Raw genomic sequence first — 18,372 nt, 5'->3', positions numbered from 1 at the left:
ATCTGGCAATTCAGGCAAATGCCAGAACGGCCTGTCTGGTTATGGACCGCCTTGTCTGCTACGTTGTTAACAGAATCTGTGTTCTCAAGACACCCATACTGTTAAGAGTTGTGATGGAGCACAAAGTTGCTGACTCCGTCACTTACCCCAGCAGGCCACGGGTATCATTAGAAATATTGGTCTTGTAGTAAATCTTGCTTTCCTCCATCCAGGGTAATATTAGTAATATATCCCATCTGGTTCATGGGGACGGGGACAACATGGGCCTGTGTGATTTCAAATGCCAGGGCTGAATTTCAGCCCCAGTCTATACCTGCCCACCACCCTGTCCTCCAATCGGCCCCACTTCTGTCTCCTTCTCCATCTTATTCTACAATGGTGCATGTTGTGCTCTATATGGTCAACTTGGAGAAAAAGACCAAAAGGCGATGATTGGAGTACCAGTTTGGGAACAGCACCAGCGGGAAAGCCATGGGGAGGCCCAATGAGACGTTAGTATGAAAGTTTAATTTTTTTAACCCTTTTCCAGACCTCAGAATCAAGCAAAATGGCAGAAATTTAATCTCATTAAAATATGGAATTGTTGAAATTTTTGGGTGTAAATTTTGCTCCGAAATCGATTCATTTAGAATCAATTTGCTCATCTCTACAACCAACTTTCAATTTCAAGGTGCCTTGGAAATAAGGATTTGATTGGTTGTTACTTATGAACTTTACCCGCTGACTGCCTTATACCTTCAGATCATTTTTTTCAGAATTCCTCTTACATCAAAATTCACAGTTTACATATGCAGATTTCGCTGCCGATTTGGCATGGATTTGCAGATTTTCTTTCCATTCTGTGTTGACATTACCTTAAGTGTATGTGCAGACGATCAGTAAATTCTGCAGATTGGATGCTGCGTACTTGTGCAACGTCAAACCCGCAGCAGCCAGATGTTACAGCATAGTTTATGGGATTTCAAGAAATCCCATGTTCACTATGAGTCCACAGACGCCCGCGGCTCACCTGCGGAGACTGACATGCGGCACATCTTTCCAGACTGCAACATGTCAATTTCTCAGGCGGAGACACAAGTCTCCACAAGAGAAATTTCACCCATAGAATGTGTTGGACGTGGTGATTCCGCACGGTTCAGTGAACACATGAGGAATCACCTGCGTTCAATAGACAACAGCGCTTTGGACGCAGCGAACATACACTGCATCCAAGGCGCTGCTACTTTCTGATGGTCTGCACATACCCTTAAGGTATGTTCATACAAGAAGGAAAAAAAATCACTGCAAATCCATGACGAATTTGCAGCAAAATCTGCATGTGTAATATGTGGATTTTGATATAGATGGCTCACAAATGTTAACCGGCTGCATTAAAAGAGGTAAAAACAATGGTGAAAATCCTCAAGAAAAAAATAATGAAATGCTGTAGATGTAAAAATTCACATGGTTCTGTGCAAAAAAAACATCTGCACCATGGGCAACATGTTTTCACATAAGAAAGGTTCTCCAATCTTTAGCTAGAAAATCCGGTCCCGGACAGCTCCCTTCTCAACCTTCATCAGGTGTAACTAAGAACGGTGCTGGATTAGCTATTAAACATGAGCAGTCAGACAGCCCCCTTCACACAGTTCCCCTCCAGTGGAGGAACTGCTGGGATCGGAGCTTGTACCTCAAGATCAGGAGAACTTTCAGACGTGAAATGTAGATGGCAAGTTAAAGAAGCTCCAAATTTGTATGACATTTGAATTTTTTTCTTTTCCCTAATGCAATTCTGCTATCACCATCTTAGGAAATCAAATCCCTTGTAGCCAATCAGAAGATGGAGACTGCCGTATACATAGGAATAATACTGGTCAGTCTAACAATAGCGGAATGTTATGGAATTGTCTTGTATGCAATTGTCTCCTATTCAAGCATACAATTGCCTTTGGCTCACCTAAAGTGAACCGAAACAGCCAGGGCTTGATGCTATTATCTTCATATATGGTGGTCTCCAGCTTACAGTTATCAGGGCATGCTGGGAGTTGTAGTTATGCCTTGAGATCTACTTTATGGATAATAATCAGATGCCATATTGTATAGCGGAAGGGGGGTTCCTCTTTAAAATGACAGGGAATAGAACTGACACTCATAAAAGCTTTTGAGGATGCATAATATATAATATGTATTTAACCCTTGTATGAGCGCTCCTTCGGGTGCTGCGAGCCTATTCTAAGGTCACGTATTTCCACATAAGAATTTATGGATCCACCCCAACCTCCGGCAGTCACCCCATAAGCTCTCATAGAATCCCCTCTCCTCATACGGGCACTTGTTGATGGAAGCACTTAACCTCACGTTTTGAAGCACTAGGACACATCTTGAAGAGTTGAAAGAAAAACACTCTGACCATCTAATTTTCCTTTTCTTTTTTTCTCTTTTTTTTACTAGGGGGGAAAAAAAGGGAAGGGGGGTCAAAGGTCACCTCTGACAGAGAAGGAGGGGGCGTGTGGAAAGATTTATCCAAGAACTAGAGAGAGAGAAAAGAAAAAAAAAAGTGAAAAAAAAGTTCTGTTTTCTTCTAGACGTCAGCAAAAGGCGTTTTTTTTGGTCACTTGGCTGAAAGTGCATGTGAGTGAGAGTTGGTCCCTGCCCTAAAGAGGGAGAGAAGACAGGGAGAGTTAGGGGAGAAGAGAGGGAAGGAAGCAAGATAGGAGACAGCACAAGAAATCAGAGAGTGGGGGAAGTCAAGTCAGTGGAGGGCGAGACCAGAGATAAATACCAGAATTGGAGAGACCAGAATAAGAGCCAGCAGAAGACAAGTAGCTCAGAAGTTTTTCAAGAACTTTTTATTTAAAAAGTTTTAATTTTAAGATTGGGGTGAAGAAAAAGGGCGAAAGGGAGGTCAAGGGCGTAGGGCAAGTGGCATGGACAGGGATCTTGGCCTGGATAAGTCAGGACCCCCCAACACAATGCGGATTTTGGAAACTCCAGAACTTCCTCACAGCAGGAAGAACTTTAGTGTCAGCCACCTCTTGGACCTGGAGGAAGCGGCGGCCGCAGGGATGCAAGGCTCCCGCGATCTGCGACCACCAAACGAAGAAGAGGACAAGGACCCGATGACCGGGGGCAGCAGCGATAGCGAAGTGACAGTACAGGAAGGTAAGATTCGCCATACCGGCAAAATTATGGGCTATCTGGGCTGCACCCATAAGATGCTTCCCAAAGATGGGGAGGGGTCAGCACACTTAAGGGGGTGTGTGAATCTCATGTCTGGATAATTGTTCAAATTAAGAAATATTTTCTGCCTCATTGCTGGCTGTAGCAAGGCGGAATCTGTCAAATGCAGCAGAGCCGAGTTTGCCATGTGGCATTATCTGTGCATTACTGAGTTCTCAAGAAGCATCCCTGATGGCAGCGACTACAATGTATGTAGAAGAAAAGAATAACAACTTATAAGACTAAACACCATGGTAACTCATAATATGACAAAAATCTGTACCATAGGTGAAAAAGGACCAACAAGACCTATCATCAAGATAAGCACATGACACAAGAGGGAAACGATGAAAAATGGTCACACACAATAAATAGAAATGCTATAACCTTTATTAATACCAAACCACAATATTAAAACCAGGTGAGCGGAGGGAAGGTAGTAAAGCACAGAAAACACTGTTATGAAGTTAACAGGAAGGGCGCCACCAGAGATAACAGTCCTACAGGCTTATACATTATCAGAGTAAACAAATAAGCAAAAATAGGAAATAAATAGTAAAAAACTAAATAAACCAAAATAATAACTTGATCCTACTGCAGTCAGGGATACCAAGCCAAGTACCAACTGTTTCACATATAAGATAGGTGAGTGCAAGAACCGCTATAATGCTATCCTAATTGAAATCCCATACCTATCAAACCGACACAGTAGATATTAATAAAGCAAGGTACCCACCGCACAGAGGACTGTAGTACTGGAGGCGCGCTTCCACCCCAATGTATGTAGAAGAGGTAGATACTGATTTAGCAGAGCAGGAAAGAAGAGTTTGTGATATCCTGAAACCAATGTCTAATTCAGCTCTGCTACATCTGCTACAGTCCAGCTTGTCAAAACGTTCCATAGAGACCTAATGATGATGGACAGGTCTGATGAGCTCCTAAGTCAATGTATATAGTGCCGACACATTCAGCAGCCATGTACAGAGACTACTGACTCCTGTGCATATATGAGCCATAATCCCCTATATCTATAGAAAAGACACACTAGGGACAAATTCACAGCTGTCCAATTAACCTAAGTATGTTCTTGGGGTGTGGATATCCCATAACATGTAGGAGCTGCATAAGTATGTATATAGTCAATATATTGTCTGTGCAGGTAAAAATTTAAAAAATTGTACTTCAGATTATTCCGGATTTACGCCCTTCAATTTTCTGCAAAATAGTGTCCCGATTGTAGAGTAATTAAAGTTGTAATCAGTTTACTTGTTGCAAAAAAACTCCTGTCCATGTCTTTTCCAGGACGTTTTGTTCGGTGTAACCACGGAATAAATCGTAAAACAAAAATAAAATTAAAAAACTCCAAATTTCACCTATGGGAAATGGATAAGGCCACACATTGGCTTTCAAAATTTGTGACATTGTATGATAAACTACTTTTAATCCCTAAAGCCACCACTGGCAGAGATAACAAACTATTACAAGTCCTACAGTAGTATTAAATTAAGTTTAAAAAAAATAAATACAATTCCAAAATGTTCACATCTTTTGACAGGTTTTAGTTTAAAATAATAATAATAATTATGTTTAAACACTTCTAACAATATGGTAAAATAAAACACTAGATTAGATATAACATTAATTTACCTGTTGAAAAAGTAAAAATATATATTTTTTTAACATTTTTATATCTTTGAAAATTTGGTAAAAATATGATCCCAAAAACTAAATTAACTCCCTAACCCCCGCCCCAACCTGATGCTCACGGACCCTAGGGGGCAATTTTCAATTATATAAAAGTATCCTTCACGTACAAGGAAATGTTTGGTGTTTTTATAGGATATCTCCTCATTACTCGCGATGCAGGTTTTGATTATGACCATGATTTCGTACAAATAAATTAGTGACAGATTTCACAGCGCTGAGGCCTAATGGTTTTGTGGATGAACGATGATTTACAGGAAAAGAAGAAACCCACCACAGAAGCATTGATAAAAGATAGTGTAAAACTTTTATTTTAAATCAAAAATTTGTAAAAATATTTTATTCTACATCTTTCTTTTAGGGGGCAGCATGGACAATGTGATTTAACTTTTTAAGTGGAAATTTGATTTTATAGGCTGCATTGGGAAACAGATGGAGTTGCAAAACTAATTATGTTTATAGTAATCATTAGAATAAAAAATATTACTTTTTAATTAGATTGCGAAACATCTTAATTTTCGACCTTTCCTTTTTATTTCATAAGGCTTCCATTTACTAGTGTAATCCTTTCTGTAAATGTTTCTCCAGTCTAATTTTCCCTAAGTGTGTTGATTTATTCTAAGTACCCCATAAACTGCATTTATTTAGATTAAGTGCCCCCTACTACTGGGAGATAACAAAGCAGCCTATGAACCTTCAGATGTAGCAGCGCTAACTTTGTCAGGTGACTTTATGAGGCTGCATTGTTTATGTACCCAGTGAGTTCAAATAAGACATTGCAGATATGAAAATCAATCATGTCTAATGATTATATGAATTACATTCCGCAGAATTGCAGATCCTGTGATTTGTGTAAAGAATTCAGTAAGTAATATATAACTACTGGAAAAAAATGACAACCTAAAATCACCATTGAGAGAAATTAAATGTAGATAGATAGATAGAGATAGATAGATAGATAGATAGATAGATAGATAGATAGATAATAGATACATAGATGATAGATAGATAGATAGATAGATAGATAATAGATAGAGAGATAATAGATAAATAGATAGATAGATAGATAGATAGATAGATAGATAGATAGATAATAGATACATAGATGATAGATAGATAGATAGATAGATAGATAGATAATAGATAGAGAGATAATAGATAAATAGATAGATAGATAGATAGATAGATAGATAGATAGATAGATAGATAGATAGATAGATGATAGAGAGATAATAGATAGATAGATAAATAGATAGCTAATAGATAATAGATAAATAGTTAGAGAGATGATAGATAGATAGATAGATAGATAGATAGATAGATAGATAGATAGATAGAGAGAATAGATAGATAATAGATACATAGATGATAGCTAGATGATTGATAGATGATAGATATATAGATAGATAGATAGATAGATAGATATAGTAGATAGATAGATAGATAGATAGATAGATAGATAGATAGATAGATGTGTGTACAAGAGAAAAATAGATAAATATAAGATAGGTATAAGAGAAAAATAAATAAATTATATGAGACACTACAAAAATACACAAAAGAAGGGGACTTTTATTTGCCCATGTGGCAACGTTTTGATTCACAGAACCTCTCTGAAGCAGAGATGATAGATAGATAGATAGATAGATAGATAGATAGATAGATAGATAGTGAGATAGATAGATAGTGAGATAGATAGATATATAGATAGATATAGGATGGACAGATAAATAATAGATGGATAGACAGATAGATAGAAGATAGATAGATAGATAGATAGATAGATAGATATAGGATTGATAGATGATAGATAATAGATAGATAGATAGATAGATAGATAGATAGATAGATAGATCTATAGATATGGGATAGATAGATAGATAGATATAGGATTGATAGATAATAGATAGATAGATGGATAGATCTATAGATAGATAGATAGATAGATAGATAGATAGATATAGGATGGATAGATAGATAAATATAGGATAGATAGATGATATAGGATAGATAGATAGATAGATAGATAGATAGATATGGGACAGATAGATAGATAGATAGATAGATAGATAGATAGATAGATATGGGACAGATAGATATATCTGAGCTTGTTATATAGCAGAGCCCAAACACACTAATAATGAGATCTATCTGTCACTTGGCTTCTTGTGATTTCACAGAACAGTGGTTTTCTAATGGAGTGCAGGTAAACCTGGTACAGTACATAGTTGGTTGAAGGACTCTGCGTCTAATTCCTGGTCCTCGGAGAGCAAGTATCACAGTTATGAAGAAAGCGGTTATTCAGCCTCCAGATATATTTCAATGGAAGCAATCTTCTGACATCACCAATCTGCATCCAATCAATGACAAATCGTCATTATCTATTCCATTATTTTCCCAAAAATATGAACCCCCCCCCAGAAATAACCAGGCCTGGGCCAGTCATGTCCTTTCTTATAGTATTACAGTAGCGGTTTATTCAGGCACATATGTGTGGTGTATAAATACCGACCCCTTTATAAGACATGTGACTTGTATGTGTTTTATTAGTGGACGGCCCTTTTTCCAATTACCAGCCATTAACAGTTCTGAAAGTGGCAACAGAAAAAGATGAGCTGTCATAAAACCATCCATCCTTCCACAAAGCTACTGTCTTAAGTTCCCATTAAAAAGAATCTTCATTAAAAGGCCTTTCAAATGAAATAAATAAGTTATATATATATATATATATATATATATATATATATATATATATATATATATATATATATATATATATATATATATATATATATATATATGATATATACATATGTGCGTATAAATAAATAATAAAAATATCTATATATATTTATTTACTTATTTATTTTTTCTTTACAAATGCCTATTAGGTCATTTTTGGGGGTCCAATTTTGCTCCTACAATTATACTTTATTTATTTTTATTATTATTATTATTATTATTATTATTATTTTTATTATTATTATTATTAATTATTATTATTATACATTTATTCCATGGCGCTTTACATGTGAAAAGGGGGCAAATATAGACAAATACAACTAAACATGAGCAAAAAAAACAAGGCACACAGCGAGGACTCACAGTCTGCAGGGGATGGGTGAGGATACACTAGGAGAGGGTAAAGCTGGTTAGTACCAGTTCCATAATCAATGAATAGCAAAGGTAAAGTTGAGTAGGGATAAGTCTTCTTTGGCAGCAGTACCCAATATATGATGTCCATGCAATAACTACTGGTTTATAGAAACTGGAGCATGTCATGAATGGGTATGAACATTTTGAAGATGGCGTGTCATGATGGCTCAGACTACAAAAACGGGATATGTCTACATATACACTTATGTCTCATGCCAGAGATCATACATGCCCACGTACAGAGCGGTAATTCGGTACCCATAGAAGTCTGTGGTACTATATTTTATCTCTCTTTGCCTATAATTTCGTATTAAGGCATGTAGAAGGTTTTTTTTATCCTGTAGGACTTGCATATAGTAGATTTTGGAGGATATTTCTATAATACGGTACTATATGTGTGCACCATATGGCAGGACTTAATGGATGCAATTTTGTTTACACAGTCACATGCCCAAGTATAAAGCATTAACACTATTCCTATAAAATTCTATGGGGCTATACTTTATCTCTCTATGCCTCTGATTTCATATAGGGGCATGTAGACTTTTTGTTTCTGTAGGATTTATACATATACACTATTTGGCAGCACTCAACGTTATTAGAAGTCACTTGTACTATATGTGCAGCTGTATCGGCCCTATACCCTATACCCACACAACCACGGCTCAATACCTACACATCCAAACAAACTCTGCACCTTTGTATCGGCTCCATGTTCTATCTCTCCCATATACATGACACCTAATTTCCAAACTGTAAAATAAACACAGGAGGAGAGTACCGTATGTTATTTTTTTTTCGCAGCCCCTAGTGGCCAAATATTCACGAAAAACCACAATTTGAAAAAAATATATATATATTATTTTTGCATGCAACATAAACAAACATAAATAAACATAAAACACTAATACAAAAAGTCTAAATGTAAGCGTGATCTTCGTGGTAACTACCTGCCAGCTTGTATTTGATTCGAGGCAGAGATCTGACATTTTGTTTGACTGCAGACCTCAGTCGAGGTAGCTGGATAATTGCAGAGCGGTGTATAAACAGGGAAATAGTGGATATAATTGATGTCCCTGTTTATAAAACACATCACAAGCTATGTTATCATAAAAGAGATTAGGTTTCCACTATTTCCCTGTTTATACAATAAGTTACAAGTAACCAGTGACCTATGGGTCTGCAGTCGGGCACATCAAAGAGGTGTTGGGGAGGGGGGGCAAAAATGACACGTTATTTAGGCCTAATTAAGACTACTTTGTTTCCTGGCCTATAGTCCCACTTCTATACATAGGTTTTATTCATCCACGGAACAACAGCGCACCACTACAAATGGCTTAGGACCTGCGCTTTGTAACTGTCTTCTGGACATATATGACTTTTTTTCTTCCTCTGCCTTACCCGGTATTATTTCTGGCTGACGCTAGTGTTGTTTTTGTATCTCCACCCGGCCCAGTTACAGGCACATGGCTCCTACGAAAGGGGGTGGGAGAGATAGAGGCATAGAAGGAAACACAATAAATATCAATAAATGCTTTAAAAATGTTTTTTTGTATTATGAAAGTATTGAGTATTATTATTTTTTGTAGGACTATTTTAGAGGAAGTCGTAAAACAAATTGAAATTATAAAAAAAAATTGCATCCCTTGATAAATCGGTAATTATTAAGGAGCAGGCGATTAGCAAAAAGACTCTAAAAACTTGTAATAAGTTTACAATAAGTTTTAAACTTTGTTAATCTTTTCGGCTTTTAAGCAATCAGCAAGTGGACTCTAAAAACTTGTAATAAGTTTACAATAAGTTTTAATTTTTTTTACTCTTTTTGTTTTATCTTTTGCTTTATTTTTTTGGGTTTTTTTATTTTAAATTCATGTCAAATAAATAGTTTATGATCTGTTCAATTGGAAAAGTTATCAATTACAAAAAAAGAAATGCTGTGCTAATGCAGAAACGATTGTTGAGCTGCATTGTGGAATCTTTTTTTTTCTCATTTTAACTAATCCCATTCAATAAATGGAAATTGATAAAAACAGGATTTGATGGCAAGAAAAATATTGGATACGCAGAAAAAAAAAACAATAAAATCTTTTAAAAATTGTAAAAAAAAAATGAGACAAATGGAATTGGTTTTGCCAAAGTAAAAGAAATTCTAAGTGTATAATCGCTGACTATAATGGAATACGATTGAGAAAAGTAAAAACAAAAAAAGAAAAATAATAAAAAGTAATACAAAATTTTTATTTTTTTTTAAGTGCATGTTGTGTCTGGAATGACATATTTATGGATGTACAAGGACAGAACTCTGGAGTCCATTTACGACAGATCGCTTCGGAGCTTGCGCCAGTCTAAAGACAATTTTCGCAAGACATTGCTCCAGAATTTGCCCCAGCGATTTTATTGATAATCTGCCCCACTGCGCTTTGTCTGCGCCATGGTTTGACATTCACTTCCGGCAAAAATGGTCTGATTTAGAGTTAGTCACCTTCTTTCTGACAGATGCCAGAGGATAGAAGGCGGGAGGGGTGGGGGGTTGTTAATTTTAAAAGATCAAATGCAAAAAAGGAAAAGAAAACCCAGCATGGCGCATTAACCTGTCTCCTACCAGAGACTGCTCTGATACATCTGGTTCCAAAAGGGAACAATTAAATAAAGCCATTTTTGCAAGACGCCAATAGTAGAAATTGAGATTTTCCACACTGTTCTGGCTGGCGCTACGTCTGAACATGGAAATGTCCGTTGTAATCACCATTTCAATATACAATAAATAAATTGAAACCGGGGAGGGGCAGAATGCCAACACTGACTGCCAGGTATTATGCCTACCTCCCAGGGTGAAATGGCAAATTCTGCATCAAACTGAGCCAATGCACCATGCCCCACCATTGTATCATCATCATCATACATCCTGTTTTGTCTTTGGGGAATTTTTGTAAAATCGGGGAAAATTTTTTTTTTTAATTTCTGGGATATTACAGCAATTTCAGTCTAGGCAGGGAAGAGAGAAGCTCTTACAGCCTTTGTCTGTGATGGAGCCTGTGGCTGAGTAAAGGCGCCAGCATCTGACATTAAACCAGATGTTGGGAGGTGCCGCTCACACGCAAGGAAAGTGCAGCCACATGGGCAGGAGAGCACAACACAGGAGGGGCCTGTATAAAGTGTGCCTGCAGGCAGGAATCAAGAGCGGGGAGACGTAACCAGAGAAGTGGCATCAAGCATCCAAATGGGGGATCAGAGAGGAAACAAGGAAGGAAGGGGGTAGGGAGGTGAAAGAAATGTAGAAAAAAAGTGAAAAATAATCTAAAAGTGGAATTAAAGAAAAACTTCTAAAATAATAATAAAAAAAAAAGTCTTAAGATATCTTCTTTAATACTCATCTTTCTACTGCACCTATTTCTGGAAAAGTTAAGCAAAATCTATGGCTGTGACTGTAGCCGTAGCTGCCATACTAACTTCTATGGGGCCCAGAGTTTAAGGGGCCCAAGAACTTGTTGTAGGGAATAACAAGTTAGTGACGTTCTGCTATCTATCATACTATGTGAGTATTATAATGTATGGTGATACTAATACTACCATCTAATTTTGGGGTCCCCAACTAAATTATTTATAGGGACCTTTGAACATCCCTGGTGAAAACAATTTATGTCCCAAAACTTTTCTAGCATCCCAAGTGACTAACTGAGTGTACTCATTTATTCACTACTAGAGATGAGCGAACTCGAACTGTAAAGTTCAGGTGCTGGATTCCGAACATGGGCTTCTCTCGAAAGTCTGTTCTAGAGTTCGTAATCAGTGTGTAAGATAGACCATATTACAGGCCATTTACAACACCAAAGTTCAGGTAAAGTTCTGGTACCCAAACTAAACCTTGGACTAAAGTTCAGTCGAACCTGATGAACCTGAACTTCCACCAGTCCGCTCATCCCTATTCGATATTCTTAAATTTAAACCAAAAATGCACCAAATTTATTACTGAAGCTCATGCTGGATGCTGAATTTTGTGCATTTATGGGCATTTTTTTGCCAAACTTTATACAACCTATTGGCTGGCTTACTTTGCACCCCTTAAATTTTGGTGCAGTCAAGCACATGTTTTTGCAATGAAGCCACATCCATCTTATCTCTAAACCACACCCATTTCCTGTAAGCCGAACCCTGTTGACTGTGTGAGCCACAAAAAAATGTTTAAAATACTTAATAGTTCTAAAAGCAGATATGACATTATACCTCAAAATCTGTCAGAATTTGGTGCACTTATCATATGCCGTTTATAATACTGGTGTTTCGCTATGGGTCTTTGGACCCTCTTAGATACTAGAGGCCTTCTCTGGCTGTAATGCCACCATATAGTCACTCAGCTTTCCCAGATATGGACATAAGTAAGCAGCATCTTAAACAAGTTTTTAAAAATTTAAAGGGAACCTGTCATCTGCCATAAATATGTAATGTTGTTTTTTTAATCTGGTGTAAATGTCACTGTTCTCCTGAATCCATTGTTGATTTTCATTTGCTCCTGCCCCTCTCCATTACTGAGATATGGCCCTCACTTCTCTGTATATAAATCTAGTATTTTTAGCCAAATGGGGGTGGTGGTCTTCATGAAAATGCCTGAAGAAAAGAATTGAGGGCCATGCCCCACTTGGATTAAAGGACTCGATTTAGTTTATGGAAGAAGGGGCCATATCTCAGTAACAGACAGGCAATGGAATAAAAGAAGAATATTGTCAGATTCAGGAGAACAGTGGCATTTACACCAGGTAAAAAATACCATATTTTTCAGACAATGGGACATACTTTCCTACACCAGAAAATGTGAAAAACATTTTTCCTACTGATTAAAATTTGCCTGGTGTAAAGAAGTGGAGGGGGTCAATATCACTAAAGTTAATGCAAAAGGGTAGAGTTGGGAGATAATAATTCTCCTATTATTGTTTCTCTGCAGCATATGTATTATACCTACAAAACTTTACAGCACACACATTATGTATTCTCTCTGCAGTGCACACATGTACACAACACTGCTGCATGCACAGTACATGCACACTCAGCCCAGCTATGTATACAAACACAGCTCTGCTACACACACACAAAGCACTTCTGCAAGCACACACTACTCTGCTACAAACACACAAACCACTCTGCTACATACACACAGAGTTCTGTCAGTATTCTCCTTGATCAGAGAAAGCTGCCTCTGGACTATAAGACACACACACTTTTTAGCAAGATTTTTCCTTGCTAAAAAGTGCATCCTACAAGACAAAAATATAGTACATATTTAATGTTACAGGTTTTCTATAATTACAGTGGAGGGGATATAAAAAAACTAGAACAAGAGAAAAGTCAAAGTGATGTCCAACACAACAAATCAGATTACTACATTAATTGTCAAAAGGACTTGTTAAAAATAAGAACTGGAATCTGAGTGCACCAGCTTTGAAAACTTTTCCCCAATGTCTGAGACGGATGTTTCACAGAAAGACGAGAGCCAGGACATAAGACAAACTGGAGAGGTAAAGGCTGAGATCCAAGAGAGAAAAAAAAACACAGGATTCGCGGCGGCACCAAGACACTAATTGTAACCACATTGGATTGTTGTTGGTAATGGGATGAGAGACACGGTGATATGAGGTCAGCGAATGTTATGATCATCACTGAATGAGACCGAGGATAGCTCTGAGTGGGTCCAGCTCTGCCCCGCATGTGGTATTATAGGATAACCGCATGATTGGTGTGGGGGAAGGGAAGTTTTGAAAAAAAAAACTTTTTTGAGAATAAGTTAACAATTTCCATTGCTGGGAAAAATTGCTTCACCGCAAAATACATTGATGCCTAAAAACCACAGGCCCAGACTGAATAAACCATTAGGGCTGGGGCTAAGGGTTTCGCCATATGTGAACCTCCACAGGGCCCAATGGCAGTGCCAGGAAGAAGGGCTTAGACCTCCTATTGTTAGTTAGAGGGTGCAGTCATGCTTTTACATGAGACTTTGACTGAACATATTGCATTGCTGTTATGCCGAACAAATAGCTTAAATTGTGCAATATTAGCAAGATACACAGTCAGAGGCCAAGTTCACAAGATGTTATTTTCAGTCCAAGTTCTGTCTGTGAAAGAAACGGACTAATGTTATTCAATAAGTCTGTTTAAATGACCGTTTTTATCAAGCGTACTGAATCTCTGCGTGAAAAAAAATGGCAGCATGCACTATTCTCTTCCATATTTCGGATGATTCGGATGACAGTAGCCAATTCATGTCTTTGGGCACGCAAAAAATTGGATCCCATGGGAATAAACTGTGCAGCATCTGATATTTACGGATACATTGCAGTTCTTTAACATAGGTAACTGAATTTGTTCTTGTAAATTTTAATAACTGCTGAGGTTTAAAAACAGATGTCATACGGATGATAATGTAGAAGAATAATCATCCATTTTTCTGGATGCAATTAGGATGATTTTTTTTTTTTTATACGATCGTGTGAAATTAGCCATAAATAGCAGACTTGCAGTGTATTAATTGTCTTTAGGGTCCAGAAAATGCTGTTTAATTAATATACCAATTCATGGTTCTCTGTGCACTGTTGGTGTGATGCAGAGCTCAGAGTCCTGTAACGTTCCCTGAATTAGCCCCTTAATGTTATCTTGATTCTGCCTGAACAGAATCCTCCTTCTGCACGCACACTCACTGACAGCTTAGGAGATGGCACGCATACTCAAGGACCTCACTACTTGGACGCACTTGGAAGAGTAGCGAGTGGCCACAGCAGAGAGGTCTAGGTGTGCGCTGCCTGGCTCCTGAACTCATGCGCACCCAGTAGGACTCTGTCTAGGCCAGCGAGCGCTGTGAATCAAGATTAGCTGGAGGGGACGACGTTAATGCAAGGGATGTGACAGTGCACTGAGCTCTTGGCATATTAAGGGTGCGCTGAGTGTCCTAAATTGCTTAATGGTTAAGGGGAACCAGGTCGCTGATTAGAATCATAGAATCATAGAATAGTAGAGTTGGAAGGGACCTCTTGGGTCATCTGGTCCAACTCCTTGCTCAAAGCAGGATTCACTACATCATCCCAAAATTTAGAATCGCAGGCAGCATCAATCAGAGTCCAGCTTTGTCATTTAAGCCAGGTATGTTTTACTCTGAAACTCTAGAAAACATATATTTAAAAATCATCTAGGGACCGCAACAAGTCCAAGAAGCAGATCCCCAGCCGGCTTCTCCCCGCTCCTTGCGCCAGTTGATTGACAGGTCTTTTTCAAAAGTTTACTTAGGGGAGACCTATCAATCAACTGGTGTAGGGCACGGAGATGCCAGCCAAGGGCTGTGTTGAATTTTAGGTCACTCCAGATGTTTTTCAGATTGTGTTTTCTCTGAAGCGCAGGTGCTTTTCAGCAATCGCGCAGCCAGGCTCCGATCCGAACCACGGGCAGAATGTATCTAGTGACAGGTTGCCTTTAAGAGACACATTCACCTCTGCTATATCTAAATGGGTGTATCGCCATACATGTGTTCATGACATCATGTGTTATGTGCTTCTTGCTGAAACTTCATGACAGACTGGAGTCCATAAAATACAGAACACACCTATTCATGAGAACAGTCTGACCAGGGACTTTGGCAGCGAGTCAGATTCCAGATTTAATTTTATAATGCAACATTTCATACACTTTGTTTAGACATTTCTATCAATTTTTTAACATTCCTGCTTGCTGTCAGTGAATAGGCATATTATGGTTTATATTAAGAAGCTGAAAAACCAAGTACTGGCTTTAAACTTTTCCCAACGTTGCTAGAACTCTATCCAGTGTAGGCCATAATCAGTGCGGTTAAAGATGTTTTTCGACTTATTAAGAAACTTGGCCAAGGTGCGGGGTGTGGGGTGCGGGTGGGGTATTGCTTGAAATAATGAAGATGTTTTTATCTGAAAAATCTGCCCTGGACCCAGCACAGCTATGCCCAGTGCCCCCTGTTAGTAACATAGGAGGGAAGGAGGGATGGAAATTGTAGAAAGCTCACCACGTTGCCAATTTCAAGTCCATATGTCAGCCGGGATCCATCCTGAGGGTGCCGCACCCATTGGTGATCACAAGCAAAAGAAGAAAAGAAAAAAAAAAAGACGTTGGACGTGCCGGTGGATCACCCCCTGTTAGTGATGACACTCCCACGTCAATCAGGTACTTCTAGGCCAGTGATTGGTTGCAGCGGTCACACTGGCAGTCACGGACGTTGTTGCTCCATCACAGTAAAAATAGACTGGTGCTGCACCATTGTGATGTGTCAGAATGGAGGCAGATTCATCAAATGAGTAATGTTTCTTTTGATTATTTTATGCCATTTCCTTGGTCAGAGTCTGGAAACCGTTTTATTTACCTGTATACGGTTTACTCTACACTGATACATTATAACAAAGTATTGGAACAAATGACATTTATGCTGTTATTGGATTATTCATTTACTAATATTATTCAAACATGGTAACCCTACAAAAACATAACAGGATGTATAGAATATATATTGGGAGATAGTGGAGAAAAGTGTCTATATAATACTCCCGTTCTGTACCTATATAATATAATTGTGCCAAAATAACAGTGTCATGTAGGAAATGCTATGCATTTCCTTAATCATACCATATTAAGCTCCAAGTGGGGCAAGTGCACTGAGCAATTGCCCATTGTACTCCCAAAATTGCCCCTTTGAAGCCCAACACGTTCGATCTTTCTTTCCTTCAACAATACTAACTTAATGTGTGAACTGCACCTTCTAAAGCATCGTACAGAATGGGGTCCCCCCAAAAATGAAGTGCCCGACATGTGGTCCCTCCTAGCCAATCCACATAGAGAATACAGTTTTTATATCTTCCATTTTGGATTTTTATGGGGGGCTTGGTGTGTGATTTGGTACCCATTAAGTTATATTAAGGAACCATGAGCCAAACTTCCCAATTAACTGTGATGGAAAAGAAGGATAGAGCTTTTTGTATTTAAAGGACCCATGCGCCATCTCCCCATTAAAGTAAATATGCACCCTTGGCCGATGATGAAATCGCGTAAAGGGGCGTCTCCGCTATAACATAGGTATGGGTGGCTTAATATAAGGCAGTCTGTCTCGGACCTATCTTGAGCATGTACAGTGCATTTCCCTTTTGTTATTTTTCATTGGGGCTTTAGGTTAAAAATAGCGTTCCCCTCTGGTGAATGTGACTGTATGAGCCGCTAGTACAGAACCTCTGTGTTGAGGAGCCCCGGTGGCTGCCACCTCTTCTGCGATTCATAGCTGCCCACTTTTTTGTACGGTAAATGTTGCTTTTACTAATTGGAGACTAGTTCCAGCAAAAGCAATTATCATCAAGTGTATTACAGGCATCAGTTGTGGTCCAGGTATAATAAAAGCTGTGTTTCCCTTAGAGCAGCTGTGGTGGCAGCAAAGGTTTTAGCGGGGAGGGCAGTCATTCCTGTCAGCGGCTCCATTCCCCTCACGGCTAAAGAGGTGAAAAATCCATGAGAACATTTTTGTGCAACATGATCACTAACCCACATCCCCTTCCTTTCTGATTCACTAGTCTGCAAGTCCAAGGCTAACCCCTTCCACTCCAGATAGGCTTCCAAGCCAAGCCGCGGGCAGAACGCCCTCAATTGGCCAATTGGTGGCTTATTCGTATTTAACAAACATGGACTTTGTATCAGGGTTTGGTTTGATTCCCATCAGTTTAAAGATCTCTGCTTGCTGTCAACAAATGAAAATATTTGCTTACATTTAGAGATTGAAACCTTTTCCCATAGCAGCGGATCTTTGCTTGTTAGTGAATTGCATTTACTACAATTGCTGTACATGGAAAAAAAATGCTGCAAACTCTGAGATTAGGTCCACACTATGTTTGTGGCCATTGTTGAGTACATATGCTCAGGAGGTACGTTATGTACCTGATGGTGGGCACAGTTATGATGGATGCTGAGGCATCTGTCCGCCATAGGGACCCACTTTGCGAGAACATATTCTATATGGTATGTATGCATTTCTTTGCAGTAGCTTCCTGTATAGGAAAGCACAGTCTGCTGCACTATCCTATACAGTTAATTAAACCAAAAAGTATGCCAGCACATATTAGCCAAGGCACATGGAGGCCAAAAGAACAGACATTTGGCCTCCATCTGGTGAATAGGGGTCTACGGGCATATTACAGTATACATTGTGAAAAGCTCCGGACATATACTGTAGGCAAAGACACCTACAAAGAATGGAGAGGCCTGTAATTTTTATCGTAGGTACATTTCAACTGTGAGAAACAGAATATAAAAATAAAACATTGTAAAAAT

General features: G+C 38.5%; 1 protein-coding gene across 2 annotated transcripts in view; it reads left to right on the top strand.

Annotated features, from left to right (window-relative positions):
- The first annotated feature begins 2,484 nt into the window (after positions 1–2,484).
- The window catches only part of PRRX2 (paired related homeobox 2), a 52,700-nt gene continuing 36,812 nt past the window's right edge, over positions 2,485–18,372 (top strand). For both annotated transcript variants that reach the window (XR_013221222.1, XM_077284487.1), the window contains exon 1: positions 2,485–3,141. Coding sequence is in view for 1 of the 2 variants with exons in the window: in XM_077284487.1 (XP_077140602.1) it covers positions 2,907–3,141 (235 nt within the window). In the remaining variant the exon portion in view is untranslated. The remainder of the gene's footprint in view (positions 3,142–18,372) is intronic.

The sequence above is a fragment of the Ranitomeya variabilis genome, chromosome 2 (assembly GCF_051348905.1).
Source record: "Ranitomeya variabilis isolate aRanVar5 chromosome 2, aRanVar5.hap1, whole genome shotgun sequence".
Lineage (NCBI taxonomy): Eukaryota > Metazoa > Chordata > Amphibia > Anura > Dendrobatidae > Ranitomeya > Ranitomeya variabilis.
The sequence above is the reverse complement of the archived record's forward strand: the minus strand, read 5'-3'. Positions and strand labels throughout refer to the sequence as shown.